An 18,033-nucleotide genomic window follows, 5' to 3' on the forward strand; every position below is an offset into this window, starting at 1 on the left:
TAAAGCCGAAAACGAAAATATACATCAACATTCATGCACTTGTGCAAGAAATATACAAAGGAACTTCTATCAGTCAATTAAAAATATTAAAATTGTAACTGAATGTGGTCGTATGTTTAGGGATATAAAGACTTGTTGCATAATAAACATGTGGCGATTGTTTACAAACACTTTTTACATTTACACATGATCATGTAATTGGCACTTTTTGATTGGATGCAGCGAGTTTCGACTGCAACCAATCAAAAAACTTCCCTTGTGTCTCCTAAAGTTTATCTCAATCCGCAAAGGGTGAAGAGAACGGGAGTGGATCGTAACCCTTGGCTAGCGAAGCTGACAAACTTACTGCTAGGCACAGTACTTTAGCCCATAATTTTGGGGGAAACTTAATATGACATAACTTTTCAAATGGATATGCTCTTCAAACCTTTTTTTGGAGATTAATTTGTTCTTGGTGTGTATGTAGTGAAGACCTCTTCTGGGACAAGTTTTTTGTGTTTGTGTTATCTGAACAGTTTTTACTATTTCACAAATGCGAATCAAATATTTAATAAATTTGCAAATACATTGTTCCAAACTTGAATGCTTTGTTCGAATTATCTTCATTTTTATATATAAAAAAAATAATGATTAGAGAACCATATGTTTGCATGTCAATTATTCACTGTTTGAGGACTCAAAATCCAAATGACTAACCTAAAATCCATATTTGGTAGGCATATTTGTAAATATTCAGCATATCCTGAATCTTACATCAAAAGATTTCATATCATTTATAAATATCATCCCTTTTCTGAGCCCCAGAGTAAATTGTTTAATGTTCTCCTTTATCACTGATACCCATAAACCAGTGATATTGCCCCACCTTTCCCTTTTCTATATCATTAAAAGGGTGATAATTTATCCTTCATCACAATTAATTGAGAAAGCATACAAGATAAGTGAAGTCAAAAGATAAAGAAATACCATGCATGTCAGTATTGATGTTAACCAGTTGACAAACAAGCCAGAGACTTGGCCTGTGTAAGACAGTTATCCACCTCAAACAATACTTTATTTTCAGTTGTTTTTCCTTTAAAAATCTTTATTTTTAACTTAACATTATCCATTTGACTCCCCTAAATTACATGCCGTGTTATTTGCATGATAGGCTGAACTATATAACCATTTCCTATCACTCCTATATAAAAATATTCTCTTAAGGTGGTACCTAACACTACAGGGAGATAACTCTGTAAAATCAGCTAAACCTTTTAATAACGTTGTGTTGTTAAAGGGATATTAAGCTTCTCAATGATCAAAATTAGTGTTTGTCAAATTGCTATATAATTCCAGTGTAATTTTTCTGATAAAACGGTTGGTTCAAAATTTTTTAAATTTTTATATTTTTGTCAAGGGGTCAAAGTAAATACTTTGTCAAAATTTTAAGAAAATTTAACAAGCCAAATTAATTTTAGTTAGTGTTGGGTACCACCTTAAATTGCTAAATAAAAACAAAATTCCTTTGCAGGGATTTCATAGATTCAAGGGAGATAATTTTATGTTCAACAAACAGTTATCAATTACCAACTTTGTTAATGATTGAATCAGACCAACAGACTTTTCTCCTACTTAAACATTAGCATTATGAGTTCTTTTATAAACAAAAAGTTACAAAATAAAACAAGTTTACACTGTATGTAAATTCTACAAGAAAAAGATGCATCAAGTCAAACAACAGCTCCTTAAAACTTCTACATTTTGTTTACAACATCTTTGATTTTAAATTAATGGTTGCTATTATGGCTTGTGTTGCCAAAGAAAACTATAATTCAATTCTTTACAACATTTAACATTTTTGTACTTTAATATTCAACAATTCTCTTAAACTATCAAATTTTAATCAACTAAAAACCCATCAAGTCATCTGATCTAAAGAATTCTTTTTTCACCTTTGACAATTACAATATTTTGTCTGAATACCTTGTTGTAACAAAATCATTTGACAAGAGAGAAAAAAATCAATGTTTTTACATCTTTTTAAAACTGAAAGGTTTGACATAAACATGATGTCGCATTTCAAAATGTTGTTTTCACTTTGATTATTCTGCTGTATTTAATCATGTTTCCTGTCACTTAACCAGAAATGTTAAATTGGTTTTCTACCATGAATGTGGAAAACACTATTTAAATCAACACAATTAAGGAATCATTATAGTCATGAAAAGGTGTTTCCTTCTTACTGAAATATGAGACTATGTATAGAAAGTGCAAATAGTACACCATACCATAAGTTTTATAATCAGGTGACCTTTATTCTAAAATATGACCTTGATTTTCTACTCCTCAATGATACTTGTTATTCTAAACTCGGTTAAAATCAGATTTTAAGTTTTTATTGGGCATGGGCACAAAAACATAATATAAACAAACATTTTTGTACTTACAAACATAAAAGCAAACATACACACACAGACGGATAGATAGGCAAGTCTGTTACGATATTTAGAACTTTGTTATTGATGATTGTTGTATGCAATAATTGTAAATAATTAAATGCTGTTAAGCCTAAATCAGGCTGTTAGTTTTCTCTTTAGAAATATTTCACACTTAGTTATCCCAAAGCCTTACATAGTAATCTGTTAAGTATAATTTTGGCTCATTGTTGAAGGCTGTACACTGACATGTACACTCTGAGCATGTACAAGTTGTAATCATCATTGTCTTTTTGGTCTTTGGTTAAAATTCTGATAAATAAGAAACTTATTCAATAAGAGGTTGCTATTTCTATATCTATCTTAAACATAAATCTATCAATCAAATATGAGAAATTTCTTATTGTACAAAACAATTCCCTGTTTGAGTGGTTTCTGCAATCAGATTAGTGTATAGAAAGTTTTGTTTGATAGTAATGAACATGGGATCTTTAGAAGGTAACAACTGTATATTATGGGCACGGATTACTGCACAAAGTATACACCTTATCACTATTTGGAAATCTGTCCCGCTTGAACTTTTGATATACATGTACAACAATCATTTTTCCATTGTGGTGTCATTTATTTTCTATTACGATGTCAAAATTTTACGGGAACTTTTGTGATGTCCAATAATGGCGGACAAATAAGGATAAGGTGTATGCAATGAAGAATACATGCTGATAAGCTGTAGTCATCTGTAAAAGATAATGAGTACTCAGATATTCAGCTATTGAGACATATTCAAACATAATAAACAGCTGCACCACAAGGACATGATGCACATGTTTCCTATATGCAAATTGAAATTGTTGCAAGAATGAAATGAAATATTTTAGAAAGCTTTTGATTAGTAGAAAGGTTTTTCAGTAATACTTGCAGGATATCCCTTGACATATAAAAAAAAATGCCTAAAGTTTAAAGATTATAAAAGAAAATATTTAAAATCAAAAGGGAGCTTAAACTTTCAACAATGAAAACAAAATTCAATTTTAAGAAAAATTAAACATGAAAAATGTACAACCAAGTTAAGTGTGTGAAATGTGAAAATGTCTAGAATCTGAAACTAACAAGATGCTGAATGTTATTGATTCTAACAAATATGTTCTGAGAAAATTGATCCGACTCAATTCCATGAGGACAGAGGTTAGAAATACCAAAAACAGCAAAAATTTGCAACAATATAATAAATACTGTGGATTCTTTATTATTCGTTGGATATTAATTTTCATGGATTTCGTGAGTACAGGAGAACCACGAATTCAAATGTTCAACGAATTACAAATTTTCTAAAGGAATGTGTGCTGACTTTGACAAAACCACGAAATTAAATATCCACAAATATGGAAGTTTTACTAAATCCACGAAAATTGATACCCACAAAAATAAATGAATCCACAGTACATGTTTTGATTATTTAAATATGCTTTGAAAATAATTACTTTTGGTTGAAAGTCCAAGTAGAGCAAAAAGTCAATAAAATCTAGATTTGGAGTTTAATTTGCATTATTTAAAACATTTTTACTTAGAGCTTAGCACTTTTGAAATGCATGTGGTCAATAAGGCCCCATGTCTATGAAGGCTACACCTATTAGCATTCCGTAGTCTTGCTAGTTAAGATATTACAGGACAAAAATGAGAATGAAAAATCACAAAAATTACTCATTTGCACAATTATAGGACCAAATTTGAACAAATACACTAAGCTGCTTTATAATACTGATATAAAATATGTCTTCATAGAATAGTTTCAGGCTATTATCAAAATAAAGTTAGTGATATGAAGTATCACCATATTCAAGTCATTTAAAATCGTGTAATCTAAAGGATATACATCTAAAAAGAGACTAAATAACAAATTCATTATCTTTATGCAACTATGCTTTCTAATCTAATTTTCTGTACCTAAAACCTGATATCAATAAATCTAATTTAATAAGGAGATAAAAGATGCAATAGGAGTACACTTTAAATTGTCAATCTGTAGCGTGCCTGACAGATGACTTTCCCTTTAGCAGTTCTTCACTAATACTGAAAAAAATTTAATTACTGGGCCCTCTGGGAACTAACTACATGATGTTGAACAAGCAAATGTATATTTATCGCCAAAAGCCATAGCAGTCAACATTTCATCTGCGTAATTCATGGCTCAATACACCACTTGGGGAGACTGAAAAGTTTGAACAAAATATTCCTTTTTATGAGATTTTTTTAACAGTTCTTTTTTTAAAATTTTATCTTTGATGATATTGGTCTGTAATTTATTTTCATCACACTCTATCTCTGATCAATTCCTCTATAAAAATGTCATACTTAATCACTTCTTAAAATCTTTCATTTAACCTTATTACTTCAAAAAATAATCTCTTTCAACAATATCACCATCAAATTTAATATAAAAATGTCATTGTTTTTATCACACATTGTGATTAACTTGAGCTCCTATCAGGACTCAGGAATTAATTTTCAGGATCTGGGAAAGAAAGCTTTTTTTCAGGAATTAAGGACTTTAACCTTTATTTATTTGCATAAATTCAATAGGGCACCCTTTCCTTACCCCTCTGTGTTTGACACATCACTTCTTATTTTGCTTCCCAATAGCAAAGTACTACAATAAAACTCAGATTAAGAAATAATTTCTGTCAAGTTGCTTTATCTACACATAACTGTATCCATTTTAGGATTCAATGAAACTAATGCAAAAATCATTTTAAATGTCTTTTGGTCAGTCAAGTCAAAATACTAAGCCTATTCTTGGGTAAAACTTCAGAAAAACATTTTTGAACAGATTTCCTGATTGTATCATACAACTAAATTCTGTGGATTTCAAACTACCTTGTACCTGGTACCAAAGTAGTATGGGTATAATGTGAAATGTGGACCGACATCTAATCAGGAATGTGGTTTTACATGGAGAAATTTAAGTCATGCATCACTTTTCTATTGGATGCATGAAATTTAGATGGTGTTCATGTTTTCATTTTTTTTATTTATTTCTTCAATTTTTTCTTTTTTCTTTTTCTTTTCAATAAACTATAACATTCTTACCAACAGATTGTTCCCCAACTTCAGTAAATGCATATGGAATTGTGAAATTAGCTGTTTCCTGTACTGGATTTATGGTGTAGGTTTGATTCTTGGTTCTCTCTTCTGAAAAATTACTGCAGGTTTCAGCTGTCATCTGATTGGTCAAATAATTTCTGTAAGACAACCTGGAGTCTTCCTGAATGATGATGTTAACTGGTCCCACTTCATCTCCAATTTCTAAATCACAATCAATTACAGTTAAATCTTTTTACTATTTTGTACCATTGTATACATCATTGTTACAAAAAACTGATGTAAAAGAAGTTTTACACAAGAAGCAAATTTCCTCATAAGTTTGGTGACACCTGAGTGCATCTGTATGAAGTGTACAGATAATGAGTGTAAAGACAATGTCTTAAATGTAAATTAGACAGATAAGTATAAATATATACAGCCTTACCAAGTGTAAAGAATAAAATTGCCTTTGGAAGAAAAAACTCATGCTTGCTATCAGGGAAACAGTTATTTTAAAGCTAGACTCCCTGACAAATAAATAATTTTAAGTGTATCGGTACATAATTTTATTGTAAAAATTTCAAAGTACAAATGGTAATTATATATCTGAATATATTTTTTTAACCTTCTAAACAATTATTTTGTTTATGAAACTTATAGCTTGGCTAAGCAATCCTTTAAAACAAAAGAAATATTCTATAACAAAACCACCATGATCACTTTTGTCCCCACTGGGACACCCTCAATCCCAGAATTAAAACCAGTATAATGGTGATTATTAAGTGTTTATCATCCTAGTCAATCCATCAAGATTGAACAAAAATGAATAGGAATTCTACAATATCATCTTCCTATAAGATACAAAAACTTGTAAGCACATAATAACATAAAAGAATTCTCAACCATCCAAGCACTCGAGACTAATTCAATACCTCTGTAATTTCCCCTCTTCATCAAGTTTTCATCCAATCTGACAAAGTCTGATGAATTGTGTCCAAATCTAATAGGATTATTGGTCGAATGATTCATTCTCCCGTTCTGTCCAAAGCTCAACTAATATTGACCAAAACTAGTCGAAACACACATAAATAATTAATAATCATATGACTTAGCTTTAAAAAAAGTAACAAAATCTTTTTCCTTCCCAAGACTTTCAATTAAACTGACAACTGTAAGCATGCTCTAGATTGATGTGATCGGGAAAGAGCCAGATTCAAGTACCCTAGTTTACATTACAGTTTAAACAAATGTTACCAGTAGAAACGTTGAGAACATTATGACCAAAAGGGACCTGAAAAGAAAAGCCAAATTCGTCTAGGATCAACTTTTCCAGTTTGACCTGTTTTACCTATCCTTATGTTACTTGTATTCTGAGATTTGTAGTTTGAAGTTCAACATACAAAATAATTGTAAGATGAAACTAGAGGCTCTCAAGAGCCTGTGTCGCTCACCTGTTAATGTGTTTACTGATGTCGGCCATCTTCGTTGGTAGGCGGGGTCATTAGACACTTTTAAAAAAAAATAGATACCCTAGTATTATGATTGTGGCCAAGTTTGGTTAAATTTGGCCAAGTCGTTTTAGAAATGATTTTTATACAAGTTACAAAAATGACGAAAAGTTGTTCAATATTGACTATAAAGGGCAATAACTCCTTAAGGGGTCCTCTAACAATTTTGATCATGCTGACTTATTTGTAGATCTTACTTTGCTGAACATTATTGCTGTTTACAGTTTATCTCTATCTATAATAGTATTCAAGATAATAACCAAAAACTGCAAAATTTCCTTAAAATCACCAATTTTAGGGCAGCAACCCAACAACAGGTTGTCGGATTCAACTCAAAATTTGTGAGGGGATATATCTTATTCTGATGGACATTTAAATCTTGAAAGATTTGCCCTAAATGTCTTAGTTTCAAAGATATAAAGCAAAAACTGCATTTTACCACTATGTTCTAATTTTAGCCATGTCGGCCATTTTGTTTGGTAGGCTGGGTCATCGGACATATTTTCTAAACTATAAACCACAATGATAATTGTGGCTAAGTTTGGTTAAATTTGGCAAAGTAGTTTTGGAGAAGAAGATTTTCAAAAAATGACGAAAAGTTGTTAAAAATTGACTATAAAGGGCAATAACTCCTTAAGAGGTCAACTGACAATTTTGGTCATGTTGACTTATTTGTAGGTCTTACTTTGCTGAACATTATTGCTGTTTACAGTTTATCTCTATCTATAATAGTATTCCAGATAATAACCAAAAACTGCAAAATTTCCTTAAAATAACCATTTCACAGGCAGCAACCCAACAACAGGTTGTCCTATTCGTCTGAAAATTTCTAAGCAGATAGATCTTGACCTGATCAACCATTTTACCCCATGTCAGATTTGCTCTAAATGCTTTGGTTTTTGAGTTATAAGCCAAAAACTGCAATTTACCCCTATGTTCTATTTTTAGCCATGGCGGCCATCTTGGTTAGTTTGACGGGTCAAGCCACACATTTTTTAAACTAGATACCCCAAGGATGATTGTGGCCAAGTTTGGTAGAATTTGGCCCAGTAGTTTCAGAGGAGAAGATTTTTGTAAAAGTTTACGGACGACGGACGCCAAGTGATGAGAAAAGCTCACTTGACCTTTCAGGTCAGGTGAGCTAAAAATTAGAATAGATATAAGAATTTGCAAATAATGCAAGACCTTTAATTGAATGCATTATATTTTCAATTATGTACCTTTTTCCAAAATCTGCCAGGATAAAAAAAAAACTTGATACTAGTTTTTTCTACATAGATATTTTCTAGTACAGCAGAATATTTTGGAGGTTTAATCAAGTAAATCACCTATTTTTTCAAAATATGCTTTCAGAGACTCAAAAGTTGTCATTACCATGACACAAACATTAAATATTATACTCACTGTTACCTAAACAACTATTTCATATGTACAAAACATACCATTTGAAATGGTCTTCAGCTTTGGTATTGCTATAGAAACTTCAAGTACAACATCAGTATTGACCACTATCCATTTCTGTTCAAACTTCAAAGTCACACTATCTATATAAGGTCCATTTGTTAGGTAAACTGACCAATAGTCCTCAGAATGACTAACTGGTAGGAAGATCTGACCACTGTTTTCATCATCTGTACTTCTGTTCCAACTGAAAAACATCACTATAGTTATACAGATAACTAACACCTTCCTTGTCTTATAAGGTAATTTGTTATAAGAAATACATCAATTTTCATATTCTATATAAATTATATTTTTACCTTGAACTTTTCGTAGGGTTGTTAACGGTTTACAGGCTAACCGTCAGTAGGACAGAATATGGAATACCAAAAACACTAACCGGTTAACCAGATTTTTTTTTTCAATTTTCATAAATTTGATAAAAATCCTGCTCCACATGCAACACCAACTGCTTATGTTATTACAAATCTGGTAAATAGTCTAATTCAGTAGGTCACATTCGTGATAAGGGAAGGGGATTGTAGTTACGACATAAAGAACATATCCAATATCATCTGTGAAAGGACTATTCCATACACGGTCAACCAACTTGTGATTGAATCCAAAAAAATTTAGGAGACATGATTTCAACATCACCATTTTGAACTCTTGGTTTAATAGCTTCCTTGTGAGCAGCAATCCTCTATCAGGAAAATCATGATAGGAAATACAAGCCTGGGCATATCATATCAATTGGGAGATCAGGGGCGGATCCAGCCATTTTAAAAAGGAAGGTTCCCAACACAGAATAAAGGGGGGTTCCAACTATATGTCCTCATTCAAATGCATTGATCGGCCAAAAAAAGGGGTGGTTTTCATTTGGGAAGCTGAAATTAAATCATCTCTTTTGTCATAAGGCTTCAAACATCAACTTAAACTATCGGTTAACCAGTTAATCAGTAGATCGAGTATCCATGTTACCGGTTAGGCAAAACAGTCGGATTTGACAACACCAATTCATTCTAATCATACCCCAACAGTGCTTTAAATATTCAATAATCAATAGTACTTTATGTGTAGGCTGAAATGCAATGCCTGCATTACTCATCATCATTAGTTTTGAAAGTTTTTTACAAGTATCATATAAACTAAACATTATCATCCATGTAAATGAGGTCAAGGTCAGATGAACCCTTTCAGACTCAGACATTTACACTTTACATCATTCCACACACCTAGTAAACTGATTTAATTTATTGTTTAAGAGTATCTGAGAAAATGACACCCACAAAAACTTAACAATATTATGTATAACAAGTGAAAAATTGAATTAAGTGAAACTAGATGTGTCAAAGCGACACTATTGGCCCTGTCTCAAAAAGTTAAAAGAACTGCAATTTCAATAACACATGAGGACACAAACATGATGGTAGTCTCACATATAAAAAATCAGCTCAAAATCTGGAGGCTTATAGAAAAAAAGTCTGTGTAACTGATTTTCAACAATTTTCCAAGTTGTAAATCCTTAATTTAGGCAAAAATGCGGAGCGGAACTTAACTTACACTAGATCTTTAACTGATTGTGGTTATCTTATATACCAACCAGATGCTCCGCAGGGCGTAGCTTTATACGACCGCAGAGGTTGAACCCTGAACGGTTGGGGCAAGTATGGACACAACATTCAAGCTGGATTCAGCTCTAAATTTGGATTGTGATTAAATAGTTGACACAGCATAGGTTTCTGACACAGAATGAATGTGTTCTAATGAACTTAAAATTTTTGTTTTCTCTTAGAGCAATTCACTATGCTGTTGAATATTAATCCTCTCAAAAAAATGTTTGAAGAAATTTTCTTTTTTATTTATGAAATTTCAAATGAGAAAAATTGAACCCAATTTTTTTAATCACATGCCCCTTTCCCTTATTCCAAAACTAATCTCAATTAAAATTTCTAATGGAGTTTGCAACAATAACTACTCATTTAAATACATCATAAAATATTAAGATGTAAAAAAACTGCTTGTTATCACTGAATGGTAAAGATTATTTTAATTTATCAGTTGGTAGTAAAAAGTGAATATACATTGTATATTGTATATAACAAACATTTAAGTTGATTCTGGACAAAGAAAGATAACTCCAATTAAAAAAAAATCTTGATATTGCACAATATTTTGCAATTAGATATTTCTTGCTTACTATTCTGGACAAAGAAAGATAACTCTAATTAAAAAAAAATTTGCTATTTCACAATATTGTGCAATTAGATATTTCTTGCCATTGCGCAATACTGTGCAATTGAAAAGACTTGCTATTGCACAATACTTAATATAATAATTTTAGATCCTGATTTGGACCAACTTGAAAACTGGGCCCATAATAAAAAATCTAAGTACATTTTTGGGATTCAGCATATCAAAGAACCCCAAGATTTCAATTTTTGTTAAAATCAGACTAAGTTTAATTTTGGACCCTTTGGACTTTAGTGTAGAACAATTTGAAAACAGGACCAAAAATGAAGAATATGCATACACAGTTAGATTTGGTGTATCAAAGAACCCCATTTATTCAATTTTTGTCAAAATCAAACTAAGTTTAATTTTGGACCCTTTGGACCTTAATGTAGACCAATTTGAAAACGGGACCAAAAGTTAAGAATCTACATACACAGTCATGACAGTTAGATTCGGCATATCAAAGAACCCCAATTATTCAATTTTGATGAAATCAAACAAAGTTTAATTTTGGACCCTTTGGGCCCCTTATTCTGTTGGGACCAAAACTCCCAAAATCAATACCAACCTTCCTTTTATGGTCATAAACCTTGTGTTTAAATTTCATAGATTTCTATTTACTTATACTAATGTAATGGTGCGAAAACCAAGAAAAATGCTTATTTGGGTCCCTTTTTGGCCCCTAATTCCTAAACTGTTGGGACCTAAACTCCCAAAATCAATACCAACCTTCCTTTTGTAGTCATTAACATTGTGTTTAAATTTCATTGATTTCTATTTACTTAAACTAAAGTTATTGTGCGAAAACCAAGAATAATGCTTATTTGGGCCCTTTTTTGGCCCCTAATTCCTAAACTGTTGAAACCAAAACTCCCAAAATCAATCCCAACCGTTCTTTTTGTGGTCATAAACCTTGTGTCAAAATTTCATAGATTTCTATTAACTTAAACTAAAGGTATAGTGCGAAAACCAAGAAAATGCTTATTTGGGCCCTTTTTGGCCCTTATTCCTAAAATGTTGGGACCAAAACTCCCAAAATCAATACCAACCTTCCTTTTGTGGTCATAAACCTTGTGTTAAAATTTCATAGATTTCCATTCACTTTTACTAAAGTTAGAGTGCAAAAACTAAAAGTATTCGGACGAGGACGACGACGCCAACGTGATAGCAATATACGACGAAAAATTTTTCAAATTTTGCGGTCGTATAAAAATCAGCCCAATATCTAAAGGTGTTTAGAAAAAAAATCTGTATAATGTGTTTTTCAAAAATTTATCAAAGTCCAAAGCCCCAAAATTACATCAAAAATTAGCCGTGCAGAACGAAACTTGAACTTGATCTGCAACTTATCATGGGTAACTCACATACCAAAAATCAGCCCAATATCTGAAGGCTTTAAGAAAAAAAAAATCTGCATAACTGTGATTTTCAACAATTTATCAAAGTCAAAGCCCTTAACTTCTGCAAAAATTAGCTGAGCAGAATGAAACTTAAACTTGATCTGTAAAACTAACATACCAAAAATCACCCCAATATCTGAAGGCATTAAGAAAAAACTCTGTATTATGGTTTTTTGCGGAATGATGGAATGACAGAATAACGGACACTAGGGTAAAACTATATGGCACCAAAAATTTTGTTGCTGGCCATAAAATAAATATACATTTGTATACAGATTTTATAAGCAGTTGCTGAATCATGAAAATATGAATACAAATTGATATACAACAAAATGATCCTTCCTATCATAAGACATCTGTCATGTCTGTATACAACAAGGTACTAAAAATCAAAATCTATCAACCTTTAATTCTATTAATGCTTCAAATTCTTGTACTTATTTTTCATCATTGCAGAACCTAACCTGTTTCCAGCTTTAACTGCTGGGTAATATAACAACATAACAAGTAGGATGCAATTCTGAACACCTCACTATACTCAAGTTTTTATAGAACATGGCATTTTGCAAAGCTATTAGTTACAAAGGTCTCTTTTTTAATTTTTTATACAACCGCAAAAATATTTTGCGGTCATATATTGGTATGACGTTGGCATCATTGTCGTTCGAAGACACATTGGTTTTCGCACTATAACTTTAGTTAAAGGTAAATAGAAATACACATGTATATGAAATTTAAACACAAGGTTTATGAACACAAAAGGAAGGTTGGGATTGATTTTGGGAGTTTTGATCCCAACAGTTTAGGAATTAGGGGCCAAAAAAGGGCCCAAATAAGCATTTTTCTTGGTTTTCGCACAATAACCTAGGTATAAGTAAATAGAAATCTATGAAATTTGAACACAAAGTTTATGAACACAAAAGGAAGGTTGGGATTGATTTTGGGAGTTTTGGTCCAAACCATTTAGAAATTAGGGGCCAAAAAGGGCCCAAATAAGCATTTTTCTTGGTTTTTGCATCATGACTTTAGTATAAGTAAATAGAAATCTATGAAAGTTAAACAAGGTTTATGACCATAAAAGGAAGGTTGGGATTGATTTTGGGAGTTATAGTTTCAACAGTTTAAAAATCAGGGGCCTAATTAAACTTTGTTTGATTTCATCAAAAATTGAATAATAGGGGTTCTTTGATATGCCAAATCTAACTATGTATGTAGATTCTTAATTTTTGGTCCCGTTTTCAAATTGATCTACATTAAGGTCCAAAGGGTCCAAAATTAAACTTAAGTTTGATTTTAACAAAAATTGAATTCTTGGGGTTCTTTGATATGCTGAATCTAAACATGTAATTAGATTTTTTATTATGGGCCCAGTTTTCAAGTTGGTCCAAATCGGGGTCCAAAATTAAACTTTGATTGATTTTAACAAAAATTGAATATATGGGGTTCTTTGATATATGATGAATCTAACCATGTATTTAGATTTTTGATATTTGGACAGGGTTATCAAATTGGTCCACATTGAGGTTTAAAGGGTCCAACATTGAGCTTTATTTGATTTCATCAAAATTTAAATTCTTGGGGCTCTTTGATTTGCTGAATCTAACCATGTATTTAGATTAATGATACTGGACCATAATAGGTAAATGTCCAATTTAAAAATTTTAAGTTTTTAAGTTTAAGTTCTTAGACCACATTCATTCTGTGTCAGAAACCTATGTTGTGTCAACTATTTAATCACAATCCAAATTCAGAGCTTGAATGATGTGTCCATACTTGCCCCAACTGTTCAGGGTTCTAACTCTGCGGTCGTATAAAGCTGCACCCTGCAGAGCATCTGTTCTGAATTTGTTTTTCAGTTTCTCAGTTTCCTTACTTTTGATTTATGTCCAGTTTTGTTTGCTTTAACTGTTCTTTGGAGTCTCCTTGCTTTTGATTTATGTCCAGTTCTGTATGTTTTAATTGTTTATTGGGTTTTAAAATTTGTTTACCCATTTTGACATAATTTGTCTGTTCCTGTTATTTGCAAAAGGTCTTACAATTTTATAACCATTAAAAGTTTAGTTCTAATTTGCTAATGATTTACAGCTAGTCATTAGTAAAACATAGGCATCAATTGCATATCACATAGTATCATAAGATCTTAATGTGCTTGTAACTTGTAAATGTTTGTTTCAAAAATCTATTATGTGCTATAAAAATACAATATTCAAATGAACAATTGTTCTAAAATGTGAAACTTAATGGAATTTAAATTCTTGAAATGTTAGTAGGGAGCAAACAACACCAATAGGAATCTTTCCTAGAGAACTCGTCTCTTTAATGTAGAAGAATAACCATCCTTTTATGTAACTCAAATGTTGACAAAATAGATCTGTAAGAAATTTTACACAAAGAAAACACTGGAACATGAAAATCAATAAACATTAATTGATAATTAATGGATGTGAAACAACCAGTGGCAAATATGACATATCTTTTCAAAACAGCTTGAGTCTTGCATTATAAACTGTCTGTGTAGACTGTTTTCATGCATTGGAAATAATTGAAGCAATTTTTGGTGAAAATCCTTTTGCATTGTATGATCTTTTGACATTTTCCAAGCTACAAGATTTAGAACACTTGGATTTGGATGAAGAATTCCATTTTGACTTAATAGATTTTGTTGGACAGGCAGTTGTATTGGAAAGTCTTTTAACAGGTTGAGAGGTTGACTGTACCACGACTGTCTCGGCCACATTGGCGCTATCAGTAAAATTACACAGTCCTCTTTCTGTTTCTTTTGTAATACTTTGTTTAGAATTATCGGTGGAGGGAAGGCATAAGCAAATAGACCTGTCCATTTATCGACAGTGCATCTATTGACACTGCTGTTTCTTCCGGCCTAAGAGAGCAAAACACTGGCAGCTTCTTGTTCATTGAATTCCCAAACCGATCTATTACTGGTGTTCCTAGCTGAAGGAACAAAAAATTCACTTTTGTCATATTTAATGCCATCCTGTCAAACGAATGGTCATTTTCCCTCTTGACAGGGCATCTGCTATAATATTCTTTTCCCCCCAGAATATGAACAGCTTGGATTTTGACATTGTGATTTATACACCATTTCAAAAGATCCCATGCCAAGTAACAAAGCTCTGGGGATCGGGTACCTCCCTGTTTGTTCAGATAACTGACGACAGTTGCATTGTCTGTTCTCACTAGCACGCTTTTGAATTGTACTTATATCAGAAATGTTTGCAGTGCTATTTTTACTGCACAGCTTTGAGTTCTAGCCAAATGATGTGTTTCACTTTGTACTGTCGGGGCCAAACACCTGCTATCTGATAATTGTTTATATGAGCTTCCCATCTCGACTGTGACACATCTGTCACTAGAGTCACCTGAGCAGATTCCTGTTCTAATAACATGCCCTTGAAAAAATTTCTTCAGTTTAGCCACCAGAATAGATGTTCCGGAAGTGGTTGTTACAGTGGAATCAAATAATTTACACTGTGTAGAGCTGGTATCCACCAAACTAGAAGATAAAGCAGAAGTGGTCTCATACGCAGTCGGGCCCATGGAACTAAATCTATGCATGAAGCCATTAGACCAAGTAGTCTCAACATTACACGTGCCTCTACTGTTTGTGAATTTTGGAATATTTGAATCAGCTGACTTATATTTTTTAATCTCTCTAGAGACGGAAAAAAAGACCTTCTTTTAAGTTAATCACTGCTCCTAGATACTCTATTATTTGAGTAGGACCTAAACAAGATTTTTTTCACATTGATTATCAAACTCATTTTTTAATAATTCCCGAGTGTACTGTAATTGTTTTGTCAGCTTTACTTTGCTGCTGTTTTTTAACATCCAATCGTCCAGGTACATAAATATGTGAATCATTTGTTTTCACTTTTGTGAAATCCTAGGAGCCGATGGTAGACTGAATGGTAGAGCTCGGTATTGATACTTATTTCCCAAAATGCTGAAGCGGAGAAACTTTCTGTAATGCTTGTGAATTGGGATATCGAAATATGTATCTTGCAAATTCAGTTTTACTGCCCAGTCCCCAATTTTCAGACTTTTTAGAATAGATCGGAGGGTTTCCATTTTGAAGTGATGAGGTATGACAAACTGGTTCAGTGGTTTTAAATTTAGAATTGGTCTGAGACCTCCTTGTCGTTTTGGTACCATGAATATTGTACTGGAATAACCCTGATTTTCTGCACTTTTCGGGACAGGTTCTATAGCATGTTTTTCTAACAAAGATTTGACCTCTTCTAATATAGAAGACCTTTTTGCACCTACTCTAAGTACAACTGTCTCTTTTACTCATGTAAAAGCTGAAAGACTTACGAAAATTAAAATTAAACCATTCTTCACTATCTAAAGTACTACATTGTCTTGAGTTATTTGAAACAACTGACTGTGGTAATGTAACAACCCCGTTTCTACCTGGAGACTTACCGCAGACAAATAATTGTTTATCTCTTGAAATTTTTCTTGGAAGAATTTTTCCATAAAAAAGATCCTTTTCCTCCTTGTTTTGCTGGCAAGGCACAAAAAGTGCCACGACGGTCATTAAAATCCTGCTTATCATATCTTGATGTTTTTACAGGTTTGCTGTAGGTTACATTAGAAGTTTCTCGACATTTTCTTTTTCTAGATCCTTCATCAAATTTTTGCCCTCCAGGAACAAATGAAGAACGATAAAACGTTTTGTGTTTCTTTAGCATCTCTTATATTTTCAGCAGAGGAATGCAAAGTATCAAAATATTTACCACCAAAAAGTTTTGTGCCATTCAAAGTAAATTTAACAATTTAGCTGATGTGGCTTTGCTAGTGAAATCTACATTTTTTAAGAAAATTTTCCTTTTATTTATAACAGAATTAGCAACTATACATGAAGTCATATCTGCCATTGATTTAAAACATGCTACTAAAGCTGAACATGCTTCTACCCTGTCTTCCTCTGAATCAGAAACATCAATATAGCTTGTTATTAAATAGCCATATGAAACACTTCTTAACATAATGTTCTAGCTAAGTTGTCAACTTTATTAAATTCAGAATCCATTTCCTTATGGAAGGAAGGTCAAGAGTGTGAAAACTTTTTACAGTCTACAAAACCTTTTTTCTTATTGCCCATAGTGGGAGACAAACCTTCCTCTATATTATCATCAAGCCTTGGGGGTGAACAAAATTCTGTGAAATCTTTTTTCAACACCATAAAAGCCTTATCATCTCTTAGGCGAACTGACCCATTTTTAAGTCAACCAGACATACATGTAGCTTCCTTTTCAACACTCTAAAAGTAATGTCAAATGAGATGCTTTATCTGAATTGCCAGGATTTAGTCTTGAAGGCAAATAGGAAGTTCTGACTGACTCTACTTCAGTCTCCTCTGAACAATCTATTTTCAATTTAACTGTTAATTTATGCAGAAAATTGTTCCATTGAATTGGATCAGTAGATCCTGGTGCTCCTTCACTAAACAGAGAAAATTCTTTATCATAAGAAGGTTGTGACTGAGAGTGGGCATCATTATTATTTTCATCAGAAATAGCTGAACCACCCATACTTATTTCATCCTCAATTTCATGGGAAACCTGAAATCTGATTATCAGATGGCATAAATTTACTATAGTGGGAACCTTGGCCTAGAAAAAGATTGACTTTCAGATATTTCACAACTCGGGTCAATGGAAGCATGCATATGTTTATTATTCAATGTATCGAGTCAAAAGAAGCATGCATATGTTTATTATTCAAAGTATCTGAACATGCATCGCTTGCATTAAAGCCTTAAGCTTGTGACTGTGGTAACAATTTTTTCAATTGCATTTGCACTTGATCTGCTATAAATCTGTTAAATTCGCTGCTTCGTAATGTACTCCTGTACTTTGAGTCTCACGATCATCTGCACCATGATCAGTTCAGACTTTTGATTGTTTGTCATGCTTTTCCGGTGAC

At 32.3% G+C, this 18,033-nt stretch overlaps 1 protein-coding gene across 1 annotated transcript in view; it reads right to left on the minus strand.

Annotated features, from left to right (window-relative positions):
• The window catches only part of LOC139511735 (polycystin-1-like protein 1), a gene marked incomplete in the record, with an annotated part of 223,869 nt that overhangs the window by 180,523 nt on the left and 25,313 nt on the right, over positions 1–18,033 (minus strand). The window contains 2 exon segments of the mRNA XM_071298777.1: positions 5,505–5,720; positions 8,449–8,654. Of these exon segments, the coding sequence (XP_071154878.1) occupies positions 5,505–5,720; positions 8,449–8,654 (422 nt within the window).

This window comes from Mytilus edulis, chromosome 2 (assembly GCF_963676685.1).
Source record: "Mytilus edulis chromosome 2, xbMytEdul2.2, whole genome shotgun sequence".
Classification (NCBI taxonomy): domain Eukaryota; kingdom Metazoa; phylum Mollusca; class Bivalvia; order Mytilida; family Mytilidae; genus Mytilus; species Mytilus edulis.